The sequence below is a fragment of the Triturus cristatus genome, chromosome 7 (genome assembly GCF_964204655.1).
Source record: "Triturus cristatus chromosome 7, aTriCri1.1, whole genome shotgun sequence".
NCBI classification, from domain to species: domain Eukaryota; kingdom Metazoa; phylum Chordata; class Amphibia; order Caudata; family Salamandridae; genus Triturus; species Triturus cristatus.
The window spans coordinates 1,481,905,877-1,481,920,552 of NC_140590.1; the positions used below are offsets into that span (position 1 = coordinate 1,481,905,877).

Consider the following 14,676-nt stretch of genomic DNA (forward strand, 5'->3'; position numbering starts at 1 on the left):
TTTCTGCAGTAGGTGACATGACAGAAGGGGCACGGATTGGAGCCCTTTGAGGACCTTCCAGCAGAAGTTGACCTCTGAGCGAACGAGATCTAAAAATACACTCAGGGTCTATGAGGTGAACAGGGAACATTTTATCAACTCTTCCCGTTTGGAGTGGAAGGTCCTAGCAGAGACACTTGGTAAAAAAGTGATTTCTGTGGAATATAAGATATCACGAAATTATATGCCAACCCTCCCCCTCCCTCCGTAAATTTGAGGGGGCAAAGGGACAGAAACATGAGAGTGATGGAAGACACAGATTGGGTTGCTGCGTTGATGCATCCTCAAGGCACAGAAGCTTGCAACATAGTCAAATATTTTCTTTGCATAGGACATACTACAATCACACTAGGATGTTTGCCATGGGAACAGTAGTTGATACTACGTTTCGAAACACAAGGTGGAGGAGGCAATGTTCTTGTACTGAATACAATTTGTGCGAGTGGCAGCACCAACAGGTTGTTAACAGAGGGCCTGTTGCATGGTGAGACCTCATCTATCCTGTCTCCTCACATTGGACAGAGTTTATGATTTGAGTGCTTGGGGATTAGCTTGTATAACCACTGTTGACTCCTGTTACGTTGGCCTTCTACTTTTTGGATACCCCACCACAAAGCCTGGAAGAATTCTTCTTGCTCTGTGTTTTTTTTTTTTTTTGTGTACAACCAAAAGGTAAATATAACGAGTTAAAAAAGCTTTTTACCTTAATTTTCAGAGCAGGTTGTCCCAGTGACACATGTTTCCGCACCAGCAATTTCCCTCCATTCTTCACCTCACACACAGCTGCCACCTCAACCATATTGTCACTTGTCAAGTCGTGTTCATAGTCTGATGAAGAGATGATAACAGGAATGCGTTCCTCTGAAGATCACAATTACAAAGAGAAGACAATTGTTAGTTCAAAAGGAAGTCATTTCTAAGTGACTCCATGGCACAACAATCACAAGAATGTTACAATCAATAAAGCTTTCCACTTTTGACAGCATTCATAACTCTGCTGTATTACATTTTGTCTGTCTGGAGAACAAAGACCTCTAGGCATGGACAGAACTGACATTGCAATAACTGACTTCATGTTCTACACAAAAGCAATACTAAACTTAAAAGAATATCAGTTCTCTGACACCAGTTTGCTCATCTAAATCAAGGTTTACGAATAATATCTCCTCTGTATACTGCATGAACAAGCACAGAAGAGAAAATTCGACCTGGAAACCATAACTTGGTCCTGATGGGCATATAAGTAACCAGCTCAAATATGTAGACCAATAGATATAGCTGCAGGAGTACTAATATACCCCACGGGCATCCACCTTTTGTTTTTATTGTTGCCAATAGACCCTCCAAATACAATTTAGAACACTGGGTATTCCTTTAAACAATTTTAATACAATAGCTTCACAGATCCTGTGTGAAGAATGGTATCCAAAGAGCTACCTCTTCTACAGAGTTTCAGCATGCCCGATGTGTGTAGACTCTGGACATGGACTTAACGATGAAGCATGCCACCAAGTTTTCTAGGCAAGTGTCCTTTTAAAAGACCTAGTATCTTTTCTGAGGGAGACAGATTCTAGGTACAATTAGGGGCATTATAATTATACAATATCAGCACCACACTAATCATACCCCAGTTTGATTAAAACTAGGATTGGGCTATTTCTCTAATGATTTGCTGTATTCCTGGGGAGTGGATTTAGTGTGCTAATATATAAGTGCTTCTACCTCGCTCCATAGGTTTACATACAAGGCTCTTTATACATATAACAGTTTACGGCTTATACTGTTTAAATCCACAACTGGCAGAGATATTACTGGCAGAACTACCACTAGAACACTACAATTAGGCAGTAATAATAAATCCAGAAGTAATGCCGACAATGGTGGATATAGCTAGCCCGACCTTTTTAGGTGTTGGCTCTAGATGGCGCGCATTAGTGACCAAGACCTGGTGTTACTACGTTTGTTGACTTCAACCCACCCACAGCCTTCCCATTGGCTGGCACCATTGTCACTCTGTGGAAATCACAGATAATCTGTTAGCATGAGCTGAAGCCATTTTGGTTGTGGCGTCCATTTTGTTAGCCATGTGATTCTTCCGTCTTCACTGTTGCTTGCCTTTCTGTTTTGCTTGAGTCATCAACTGTAGTTAACTCCTTCAGTACTGAGCCAGAGCACTGTGTACGCTCAGAAAGGCCTGTAGCTGCTAGAATGCACCTGTCTTAGAGTGTAACTGTTAGGCTATTTCGACTGATGTAAGCAGTTCTATCTCCACTCCCATTTTGCTGAATGAGTAATATTTGCCTGCCCATGTTAGTCAATAGCTATTCCTGTGTATGCCTGTACCTCCCCTTTGTGTCTCCATGCTTACTCAGCTGTAAACAGGGTATATAAGACCCTTGGTTTCTGTATTCTATGGACAACCTCCTACAGTGCCTGAGGGTGCTGTATTGATGTAGTCCCACTCATGAGAGATTAATAAACGTGTAATTGCATATTCCAGCTTCCGTGCCAATCTCTACTTTGTTGGTTTAAGAACCAGTGGACAGATAAGGGTGAACTCCTGCACCAGTGAGCCCCTAAAAAGGCTCATTTCCACAACTCCATTTGTCTTCCTCCCCATTTGTTAAGGCATGCATATGTCATGCCTTTTCCGAAGTTTAGCCCTCCCCAAACGATCGGCCTCACTTCTTTTTAACAATACGCACAGCCATTTTTGTATTTTTTCTGCACTACTTTATTTTTGGGAGAGTGTTTCCAAAATGCATGGGGTGTTTTTAATTTGCCTCAAAGAGTTTTTTTTCTATCTGCTGGTCAATAAGTCAGTATTTTATTGTAATTGCTCGGCTTTCGAGGAGGTGAGGCTGGCTGAAGTGTTGTAATTAATAAGGGCCGAGCCCGGAGCAGGGCTTTCCAGTAGACTTTGCCAACCCACTAATATCTGTGTGTCTCCAGAGCTGCGTAAAACCAGATGCCTCCTTATAAACAACACGCATTGGTAATGCATCAATTTCGCCTATGCGATGAAGCTGGTTTTATCAATCAGCATCCCGTTGTTTTTATGAGTGTATTTTGTACTAACTCGGCATCCTGTCCCTCTCATCTGCCTGTATATCTGTACATGTGTCTTCCTGTTAGTTAGCTCTTTGAGCATGTCACACAGAATAAACTCTTAATGTCTCTGACGGACAGGACCACACAATAGATGTTGGTTTCTTTCATTTCATAAAACGCCAAACAATTCAACTTCACACGTTTCCAATCCACACCACATGTTTCGACAACAAACCACATTATTCAACTCACCAGCAAAGTTGCACAACACACCAAATACATCCAATCCACACCACATAATTCCATATCATGCCACAAAAGTTAACAGCACACCACATATTTAAACTCCAGTACATACCACTCCACAAAATAGCAATCTACATAATTATACTGCATGACACACAATCCCACTCCACATAATCCCAGTACAACTCATTCCACATAATTGCTATCCACATATTTCCACTGGACACCATGCAACATAATTCCACTACGCATAACTCAACACAATTCCATGCCACACAATTCCACAATAAACAATACAATACAATCCACATAATTCCACCACACCCACCTTCTCTGCTCCATAACACATAGCTAAAAAGAATTCACAGTGCCAATAGCTCTCAGGTTGCCAAGACCTATTGGCGTTGCCAATGCTTGTTTCTCTGTGTTAAGGAGAGGCAAGCCTACTGACTTCTCTTGTGTCAAGTTTTTCTGTTATGTGAAACCTAGAATCTTGCGCTGACAGCATGTATGTACAGTGAGTGTGGAACGCAGGTTAAGTAATAGGATTCATGTAGAATGAGTATTGGGGCCAATGTGGCCCACTATGGGTGCCCCAGATTTAGCATGGCAGAAAATGGTGGTTGAGGACAAAAAAGAGGAAGTATACTGCCTGCATTCCTGTGGTTGGAGGATAGAGACCCAGTAACTGTAATGAGGGAGGATTTAGAAAAGGCTAACTGATACATTTCATTAGGACCTCGTTAGCCAAGGGCTGCAGATTAGTTCTTCCTGGGAGGTGAAGGATGGGACTGTGTGTGAATATAAATATACTGTTTACAGTGAACAAAACTGCTTCAAAGTGCAAGCCTTAGTAAACTTAAATTGAGATGCTTAAGTAAGACTGGGTTAATGGGTTACAAAAAAGCTATAGCAGCCAAGGGCCGAATTTACGAAAACCTTGCACCACCGCTAGCACAGCGTAAATTGTTGTGTGTGAACTAATTTCTGTTTTGTGTTGGAAAGGTGACCTTTTCACAGCGTCAAAACCACTTTTAGTCACTTTGCATTAAGAGGGCATATCTGGAGGCAAATCACCACACACAGCAATAGGTTTTGAAGCAAAGCCCAGTCATTTCACCTATCTAGAATAGTCTTAGCATAAAAAACGAATGCATACTTGAAGCAGGTGCAAAGAAGGGAGAAATGTCTGCATTTCTAATAAAAATATATATATATATTACGCATTGCATTTGTGTTGTAAAGAAATAGCACACATTCAATGCGTCTGAACCTTTTGTTGTCCTTGAGAGAAATTTGTGCTCAGAGGGTATGATATCATTGCAAATCCTACATTGAACATCTCTCACTAGCCTCTGGACCAGGGTGCGGCGCTGTGCGTGATACTTGGCAGCCACTTTCGCTCCGGTGCCGGGGTTGTCACCAACAACTTGCCAATCTTAGTAGATATGGTTCTGCACGGTTTTCACATTTGTGCAATGCTGCCCAACTCATCTGCATATTGCGCTTCATGAAAAGCTAACTCTGGGGCACAGTATTAAGCATCTGGTGAACCCAGGATGGTTTGCAAAGGCACCCAATTTGCTGGAAGGATATTACGTGTGAAGCAAACGTAGCTTTACACGATGGATGCATCATATCCCCGGGCAAACAAAATTAGTCTGAGGTTACTTCCTGTAGCACTCTCTCTTTTTTGTCAGGGATGATCTTATGGTATGTATTTTATTTGTGATATATTGAGTATGCCAGACATTGCCTCGATAACCTACCAATAACCTTTGTTATGATGAGTCCAAATCTTCCTTGTCAGAGTCCTGAAACTGAACCCAATTTGACATACACATTCTAATGATAGTATACCACTAATGACGAAATACACTGAAGATCGTTGGCATTTCTACCCCTTTGAGACACTGATATCCAATATGATCTTCCTCAGGGCCAGATATGGTAACACCCTGTTCAAACAGTCCTCCAGTATTAGTGGAAATAGACACGGCAGGAGCAGGGCCCGACCTTTTAGACTCACAGTAGTTGATTTGTTCTCTCCTAGTTGTTATCAGCAGCCGCATTGCCGCCAACGGCTATATGCACTCAACTCTCTTTGAGCTACCCGTAAGGGGTTACCCATTTATGGAGCCCTAGGAAGACCCTGTTGGAAACCAATACCAGAAAGAGGCTGACACATCAAAGCTCTTTAGTGCTTTTGTTTCTCAAGAAACTTTAAGTCATAAGTGTCCCTCTAAATAGGAAAATCTCCTCTGTCAAACTATTTTCTTCTGACTTTAAAAGGCAAAACAGTTTAATTTTATTATATGTGGTTTAAATGTTGTGCACTGTTTTATTACTTTAATATGGCACTGTCACTTGCTTGTTTACTGGGAGCTCCCTTGCACAAACTTGTTCGCTGGATTCTTGTGGATACATGAGCAACATCGTTGCACTCGCTTGAGCCTGGTGTGCCAACTACATGCGTGTGCAACCGCTTTCCTAGGAAAGTTAAATACAGATCCCTCAAGTATCTGTTGGCAGAATGTACCTTATATCAGAAACATTTCAATAAGTTATGCATCAGCACAATATCTTATACTTTCAGCTAGCTGCACAGGAGAGATCTATGCTGCAGCTTCTACTTGACCCTTCTGGGGTGTGCCTTGTAGTATCAATGCATCCATTCCAGCAAAGCCTCTTGGCTCTCCAGCTGTCATACATTCAGAGCAGCATTGTCCATGCACCACTATGGAGAGCTGTACCTCTGGGTACCGGCTCCCTCATGTGTCCCGAATCCCAACACTCATGTGGTATGTCATTAGAGCGCCTGCTTCTGCATCGGGTTCTACTTCACCTTGCAGCCATCTTGAGGCATTGTGCTGTGAAAGATCTTCACAGAACCCCATTAAGCTCAACCGGCCTTTATAGGGAATCCTCCATAAGACACGGGGAAGCATTTTGAGCGGCAAACCCTTTAAACACAGTAGGGGCATAAAAAGATGATGGACAATTGCCTGCCCTCAGGCGGATAAAAAATCTGGAACTAGTGGGAGAGGGGCTGCTAATAAATGTAACCTGCTCTTTGGAGGTAATTTGTAAAGTTTGAATTCCAAGGAGTCAGACCTTAATGATATATATGGACTTGGACAAGGGAGAAGGGCAATGTGTGAATGCCTGTGTTGGTCAGGGGACACACTTTAGTTATTTAATGAGCATTAAGCACCACTGCACCTGGGAATGCTTGCTTCATTTGCTCTTATTGCTTATTGCCCCCACGCCGCCCACTTATTGAGTTCTGAATATTATATGTTTACAATTTTTACTTTGACCCTGCAGTCATTTTCAAACTTACCACTACGTGGTTTCACAGTAACATCGTGTGAGTCTCTAAATATCTCCGCTGTTGGTTGTCCAGTGTACTTGACAGTCGAAGAGCTGATGTTCACATGAATAGTCTTGCGGCTCGAAGTTGGGTTTTTGAGAATTAATGCAACGTTAATGTCCTCACTGATCAAAGGGCGCTCAGACAACTTGAACTTCCCTGATATCTGTGGATCTTTTGCTTTTTTTCGGCGGCCATTTTCATCTTCAGACATCCTGCCGAAATTCCTAATTCTTTCTCGTCTTGAACTGCCAATACTGCCCTTTCTTTTGTCTCTTCTTTCCATTACATGCATTTTGAGTAGCTTCTCCCGAGCCTTTAAAAATACTGCTCTTTCCTCTTTAGATCCTAATCAAGCAGGGAAAAAGAGAAATAAATGTCAGGTATGTTTCTTATTTCAAGATCAATACAGCACCACAGACTGTTCTATATAGGCTCACTTGAGATCCCGAACACAACTGTGATATCAATAGAAGTTATGGAACGCACAGCCAAAAAAGACCCCTCCAAACAGTCATAAACATTACTGAATCTGGGAAGGTATGCTGTATCCAATGATTATGAAGCAAGTGAACATTGAGTACATCTTTCCATCCCCATGAATTCATCCTTCTGGATATCAGCTATTGGACAAACTGTATTTTCACATGTTACCACCAATACCTATTAAGTGGTTTACTTATCTCATTTTAAAGGATGTAAATTTACATAACCGTAACTTTCAAACAACTTAATTATACGACAGTCAATATATACAGAGACGTTTTGAGGCATAGGCAAAGTGGGCTCTGGCCCAGGGCTCCAGCCTTTTAGGGGGGCCTGCTGATACAGCCAGCTCTGTTCTGCAAGGCTTGCCCTGATGACCTTGAATGATTCATTCACAGATTTTTTTAAATACTGTTTCTCTTTCATTTCGTTTTGATGTGAGTGGTGCGTGAAAGTCTATTATAAAGATTTTGCAGTGACATGTTGTGTTTGTTTCATGCAACATCCATAAATAAAGTTTCAGTTAGATCAAAACAGGACTTCATATATGAGAAGTGGGCGGGTGTCACAAAGATTATGTGCAGTAATGTAAGTGAGCTGCTGCTCTGCTACAGTATTGAAAATACTCACCACTATCCATGAACATTAGATGTAACAACTTTAGAATTGGACGAGTGTGCCTGTGCACTCTCAGTGACCTGGCCTAAGAGGGCATGAAAAAGCTGAAACTGGATCATAAATTCAAAACTGTTCTGAACAGGAGGCCCCTAAAAACTATCAGATCCGGGCCCCCCAAATCCTTAAGATGTCCCTGAATAGAAACTGAAGGAGTGCCTCCCTCTTCTGATTAATATTATTCAGAATATACCACCAGAGGGGTTGTTGACTGTGTGATTAACTAGCACCACAAAAAGAGAAGATCAATTTTCTCCTATTTCCACACCAAATTATTTCCTGATTATATAAGTGGTGCTTACACTGAGGATGTATGACAATAATGAATGCTATGGCTATATTGGTCTATATATACCCAGGTTCAAGAGCAATCCTTCATTTTATTCTGTTGAATTTATTCAAGCCAATGCCGAAATTTGTGAATCAATTTCCCTCTGCAACATTGGTTGGTGACTTGTTTTGTACTCTCCAAGTATTTTGATTCTGAAAGGCACCTTGCTTCACTCAATGTTTCTTTCCCTTCTTTGCTGATCTACACTCAGACATGAAGCTCTGCAGAAAAGACTACTGAATTTGAGGAGGCATCTTCAGATGTGAGGATGTTGCTTATTCTACTGCATCTGCATTTATAGAACATAGAGAGAACCATCCCAGTAAATGCACAGAGGGTGTGAGTGGGTTCAGTGTTGGAAAAGTGAGCATGATGGTATACTGTGCATCTATCCCACCTGATACTGGGCATCAGGCTTGACAAAAAACTCTCCTTCAATGCCCAGATCACTGCCAGCGCAGGAAAATGTTTTGTGATGTTGAGATTCTTGAAGAAAATCCTTGATCTCCTACCTGAATCCGCCCATAAAATGGTAATCTTGGCTCTGGTGATATCCAGGCTGCACTACTACAATGTCCTCTACTTGGGTGTATCCCAGTCCCATCTGAACAGGCTTCAACAGGTCCAGATCCCTGCAACTTGGGAACTGCTCAAGCTACCCAAAAGGGCCTCTATCAGTCCTACACTAAAATGTTGCACTGGCTGCTGGTGAGGCAAAGAGTCATCTTTAATGCAGTCTGTTTCTGCTATAAGGCTCTTTCTTCTCAAGGGCCCTACTATCTTCAGTTGATTGTGAAACCCTATGTACCACATAGCAACCTATGATCGGATGAATAAAAACAGGCCGTCATTCCAAAATTTAAACAAGCCAAAATAGGAGGCTGTTCCTTTGACCTTCTCATGCCCAAAATCTGGGACTCTCTTCCTGTGGTAATTTGGCAAGCCCTATACAAAACCCTTTTCAGAAAAAAAATGAAAAACCTTGATTTTTGGATCTAGGTGAGAGTTATCCTGTGGGATGGGCAACATTATTCTCAGGAGTCAGCATGGTAGTGCTGGGACACTTCGTAAGTAGCTGTGAGCTTTATATTTCCCATTATTATTATTAGTGGTAATGGAACAGGGAGAGTTTGCACAGGTTGTATGTCGGAAACACGCAATGCCCAACCACCCATGGCTGAACAACGCAGTCTTAACAATCACCATGTCTTAACCATGCATGCCTTTACCAGGCATGTCTTTACAAATAATTTAGTTGTATTGGCATAATTAGTAAAGGCATATGCGTGGTTAAGGTTACACTCTAGCCCCCGCCCTGAGCCCTAAAACCCAGTCCCCCGCCCAAGTACGACCCCGACCCAAGCCCTAAAAAACACCCAGCCCCCCGCCCTGAGCCCTAAAAGCATACCCCAGCCCTAAAGTGCACCCTGACCCCCCCGTCCTGAAGCCCTAAAACACGGCTTTGCAAACTACCCAGCCCCCCGTCATAAGCCCTAACACCATCCTCCTCGCCCTATGAAGTACCCTGACCGCCTCCCTGAGCCCTAAAACTGTAAAAACATCCCCAACTGACCAACACCAAGACTCTCATAAAACGTTCCTCGTCCGGGCAGGAAGTCCCTCCAAGTCTGCAATTTCTACCACACCCCGCCCAATCGTTTTGAATCTAGACGGCTAACGACTATTAACATCTAAACCACGTATATGCTGATAAAGGCATATGCGTGGTTCAGACATGTGTGGTCCCACTAGCGTTGTTTAGCCATGCATAGTTTAGGCTCCGTGGTTGCGTTGTTTAGCCATGCATAGTTTAGGCTCCGTGGTTAAAGACATTTCCCGCTGGCACAATGTGGAGAGTGGAGGTGCGGAAACATGGTGCAAATACAGAGCATAAATTTAAGGGATATGTTTCAATACTGAACTGACTAGATTAAATTTTCTACATTCGGTGTTTGGCTGACCAGAGCAAACTGGACTTTTATTATAGAATTTGGAGGAGATCATAGGAGAAAGTAGCTCAGTTTCAAAAGTGAGACCGGCTAGCAATTTTTAAGACTTCAACCAAGAGAATCCTTTGACATATTATACCGCGTTTGGAGGAATTGTGATATGAAAGTGTACATAGTCACTCACTAATGCGGTCACCTATTCACTAATCATTTAATCGATAAATTACATTTATTTCAAATTTAATAACTATTCCATGATTTCATAGACGAAAAACATCAATAAACCTATATTAATTAATTATTACAAATGGTGACCTTCAGTATACGTGATTGAGAATGAACAACAATCGCTATAAACAGATAATGATTTAAGATGTTTATCTCTTGCCAGTCATGCAACTAGTAAGTAACACATCTTTATTGCTCATTTAGTTAAATAGCATTATAAGCCAAAATGTAAAATAATATTTTCAAAACAACTATACACAGTCAGTCTCACAATGTAAGAATTATAACAGAATGAAGAAAAGTATTTTACATTTCAGTCATAGGCTGAAGTTCCTAGAATTTGAGCCTCTCAGTACATAGAGGTTGACATAAGGGCAGACTTAAGGGGAAAAGACATTTAAATACTCCACTCAAGTTATTGGAAAAACAGTATTTTCCTTAGACTTGGGATAAATTCTCACCTTCTGGATATTTGTAAGTATCAGTGATGTCCACACGTTCATCTGATCCTAGAGCCTTTGTGCTAATTCTCTGGCCAACAGATTTGATATCAGTGTGAACTGGCTCCATTAACTCTTCATCATCATCATAAGAGATCCAGGTGACATGGTCAGCATTCACCTCCGCGAACACAAATGGGCTGTCATAGTCCAGGTCCACATCACCTTGTTTGACAGCTTGGACAGATGCAGGGCCGCACCGATAAAGATCTACAAACCAAGAAAGGCAAATGACTTGGGGTCAGACACATTTAAGCACTGTTTATATGTACTTTATTAGAGAATTGTCTTTGTTAATATTACCATACAGAAGGAAATGGCGATGGGACAACACACAAATAGTCATCACAACAGAGTCAAATGGAGTGCACAATACTGCTTATCTTAGCCTGAATGGACTAAGACATCCCTATCACACAACACTATATAAATGTGTTACCTACCCTACAGCAATATGATTTTATAATCATTAAGGACCATTGTTTTAAAAGCTAGTCAATGAATACTTTACCAGATTACAGGACATCGAGGAGGAATTATTTATATTAAAGCGCTCGACGAACAACTAATACGGAAGATGCAGCAGCAGAAGGGAAGCCAAGACCTGTGGTAATTTGGAGTAAATGGAAGCTAGACTCCAAGTTGTTTCAGTACAAACTGATGGTCAACTTAATGTTGAACTCCTTCCCGGTAAATGAATGCTCAAACCTGGCAATTTTACATCTGGAGACAGGGTCCATTAAGACCTATTAACCAGTACTTTCTTTTTGGATTAGTCATAGCATCTCAATTCTGCATTTGCAATGATGCTTCACAGATTTCTCATCCAGTTAGTGAGGATTACTGAATACAATCCATCCCAAGTCCAACAGCCAACACATCTTGAATTCTCCATTAATTTTCTAGATCATGTTTCATTATTTTGCTTCTACAGTCCCTCCCTACCAATGCCTCAATATACGTGGCACATTTCAGGTATTTCTGTCACTTCCTTCTGTACATCCATCTATGATGAATGGAGTATTAGAGCAATATTATTTGATAAGACCAAGCCCACCATCCGTGGTTGCACTAGAGTCATACAATCCACACACAAATATGAGAGAATTTTAACTGGAGGATACAACAGATGAAGCTCCCACTTACAATCATTTAGGCCCGGCTCTTGGTAGGCGCTGCATTCTCAAAGAAGTGTTATCTGCCTTCCTCAATATCAATGCTATTGTGGAGGAGATCTGAGCCCTGGTAAGGGGCAAAACAAGCAACTTGGTCAATGAACCTCAGTCATCCAAGCCATGTCCACCTCAGAAAACACATGCGAAACAGAGCCAATAAACAGTTTACACCTGGTCATCGGTAAGACAATTGAGTACTTTTTAAAATCCTGTAGGAAAACAGGCAAATTATTTTCTCTCTGTTCATTGTTTTTGTCTCTGTGCATATTACATAGAACTAGAACTCTTAAGTAAAATGGTCACAAACGAAACAACTGTTGCATGACTGCTTGTGATAGGTGTTAGGTGTCATGGCTTCTCGTAGGTGTTCCTCCTCACTGTCATCCACCTCTGGCCCTGGGCATTATTGGCCACGTCACAATCAAAATAACTGTTGCATGATTGCTTGTAACAGGTCTTAGATGTCATGGCTTGTCATAGGTGGTCCTCTCCACTTCCATCCATCTCTAGTCCTGGACATTATTGGCGACACCTTATTGCCACTCAGTCAACTGTCTGCACCGTGTGATGCCACCAAGAATTGTGGTTGTCACATGTGTGCTGCCCAGAAGTTATCCCCCAATCACCAGCACAGTTAATTTAGTCTCCATGCAGCACTGCAAAAGCATTAACTGTATGTCCCATGTGAGTGGCATGCCAAAGAGGATTCCGAAATCACCCGCAAAATTTGAGGACCCCAGTTATTCGGTGTTTGAATTTATTGCGGGACTCAAAGATCCCACAGCTAAAAAATGCCACACCAATTGCAAAGGAAGGTGGTTGGCTTTTCTACCTTTTGATGCTTGGGATCTGCCCATTTGCTTAGGCTCAGCACTTGATGAGTGTTAAAGAAAGAAAAGGCAAAACCAACCTAGTGTTAACTACAATTGAGAGCTTCCTTAGTGAAATTTAAGAACATTTGCATTGCTTGGATAGGAAAGGACAAGTTACTTCCGTCTGTAACAATTTTTCTGGTATAGACTCTGTCTAACTGCATATTCCTCAGCTTGAAATATTCCACAGGTGTCAGATTTGAGCGTTTGAGAAGTACCTCTGGCACCAGTAGGCTGCATCAATCAGCTTGTGTTGGTGTCCTTGAAGTGATGTTGCGGTGCCCATATATGCGCCACCACAGGTCACTGACATCAGCTTCTTTTGTGACTTTTACCACACCAAAAACAGAGCCACCCAAAATCCAATATATGACCAGTGAGCAGATTCTAATGGGATCTTTATGGTAAAGTGCTCAGTATGCAGAGCAGGGAAAATGGGAGGGTCAGTGAGGAATCTGCGGTTAAATAGAGTCTCTTCCAGAAAAAGCATTACCGAAGGTAAGTAACTTGTACTTCTGCTAGAGACTTCTAACTGCAGATTTCTCACCTTACAATAGATACCCAAGCAATATCTCCCAAGAGGTCGGTCTGCAAACAGACTCAAACCAAAAAGTCCTGGAGGACTGAACAGGCAAAATGCCTCTCTCACCGGACCTTCTTGTGCAAGTAGTAGTACTTCATGAATGTGTGGAGTGACACCCATGTAGCAGCTTGACAGATGCCCAGCACTGGTATCCCACATGCCAACGGAGTAGTATCATTCTTGGCCCTGGTGGAAAGGGCCTGCAAACCTTTAGGGGGTTACTTTTAGCTAGTGAGTAGCAGATCTTAATTCAGAGGAGAAGACACAGAGAGGGTCCACTTCTGAACAGCCTTGCCCTTTTTTGCTCCAGTGAATCTGATGAAGAGCTGGTCATCCACCTGATGGTCTTGGGTATGATTATTGTCAAACAAAACAGCTCTGTTTGGATACAGGAGATGGAGTCTCTCCTCTTCCTTGGAAGAATGGGCAGTACAAAAGAAGGTAGACAGAGTGATACTCTGCATGACATGAAAGAGGGTGACACCCTTTGGCAGGAAGGAGGCATGCAACCGAAGGACCAGTTTGTCAGGAAAAAAGCTGGTGTAATTAGGGAGAACTTACAGAGCTTAAATCTAGCCGGTCCTCCTGGCCATTGTAATGGTCACTAAAAAGACAGTTTTGAAAATCAAGAGCCGGAGAGGACAGCTTTGTAGAGGCTCGAAGACAGAGTGCATCAGAATCGTGAGGACCAGATTTAGGTCATATTTGGGTATCACAAAATGGGTAGAAGGAAACAGGTGCTGTAAACCTTTCAGGAACCGAATCAACCAGCGACTTGAACAGAGACCGCTTGTCCAGCAACTGTAGGAAAGCCGAAAATGGCTGAAAAGTAACCCTTAACAAAGCCCAGGGAAAGACCAGCTGGGCTAGAGATAAAACAAACAGAAACCCCTTCAACAGTGGTGCAGAAAGGGTGACGCGAGAAGCACAAGGTGACAAAGGTATCTCAACGGGAGGCATATTCAGTTTTAGTTTAGGGAGACCTGGTTGTCAAGATGACATCACAGACCTTGGGAGAATAGATTTAAAAGTATCATCTGCCCCCGCTAAATATCCATGTATGAAGGTGGAGCATGCATAGCTTAGGGTGAAGGACACTGCCCTGCTGCTACTACAGGAGATCCTCCAGCAGGGGCAGTCTGATCGGAGGACCAATGCTCATGATCAA

At 42.2% G+C, this 14,676-nt stretch overlaps 1 protein-coding gene across 2 annotated transcripts in view; it reads right to left on the reverse strand.

The window, feature by feature from the left end:
• Window positions 1-14,676, reverse strand: part of LOC146812220 (protein-glutamine gamma-glutamyltransferase 6-like) — a 306,117-nt gene that overhangs the window by 24,580 nt on the left and 266,861 nt on the right. For both annotated transcript variants that reach the window (XM_085619250.1, XM_085619251.1), the window contains exons 9-11: window positions 10,840-11,088; window positions 6,680-7,057; window positions 743-900 (exon numbers count right to left, since the gene is read on the reverse strand). In XM_085619250.1, the coding sequence (XP_085475376.1) occupies window positions 743-900; window positions 6,680-7,057; window positions 10,840-11,088 (785 nt within the window). The remainder of the gene's footprint in view (window positions 1-742; window positions 901-6,679; window positions 7,058-10,839; window positions 11,089-14,676) is intronic.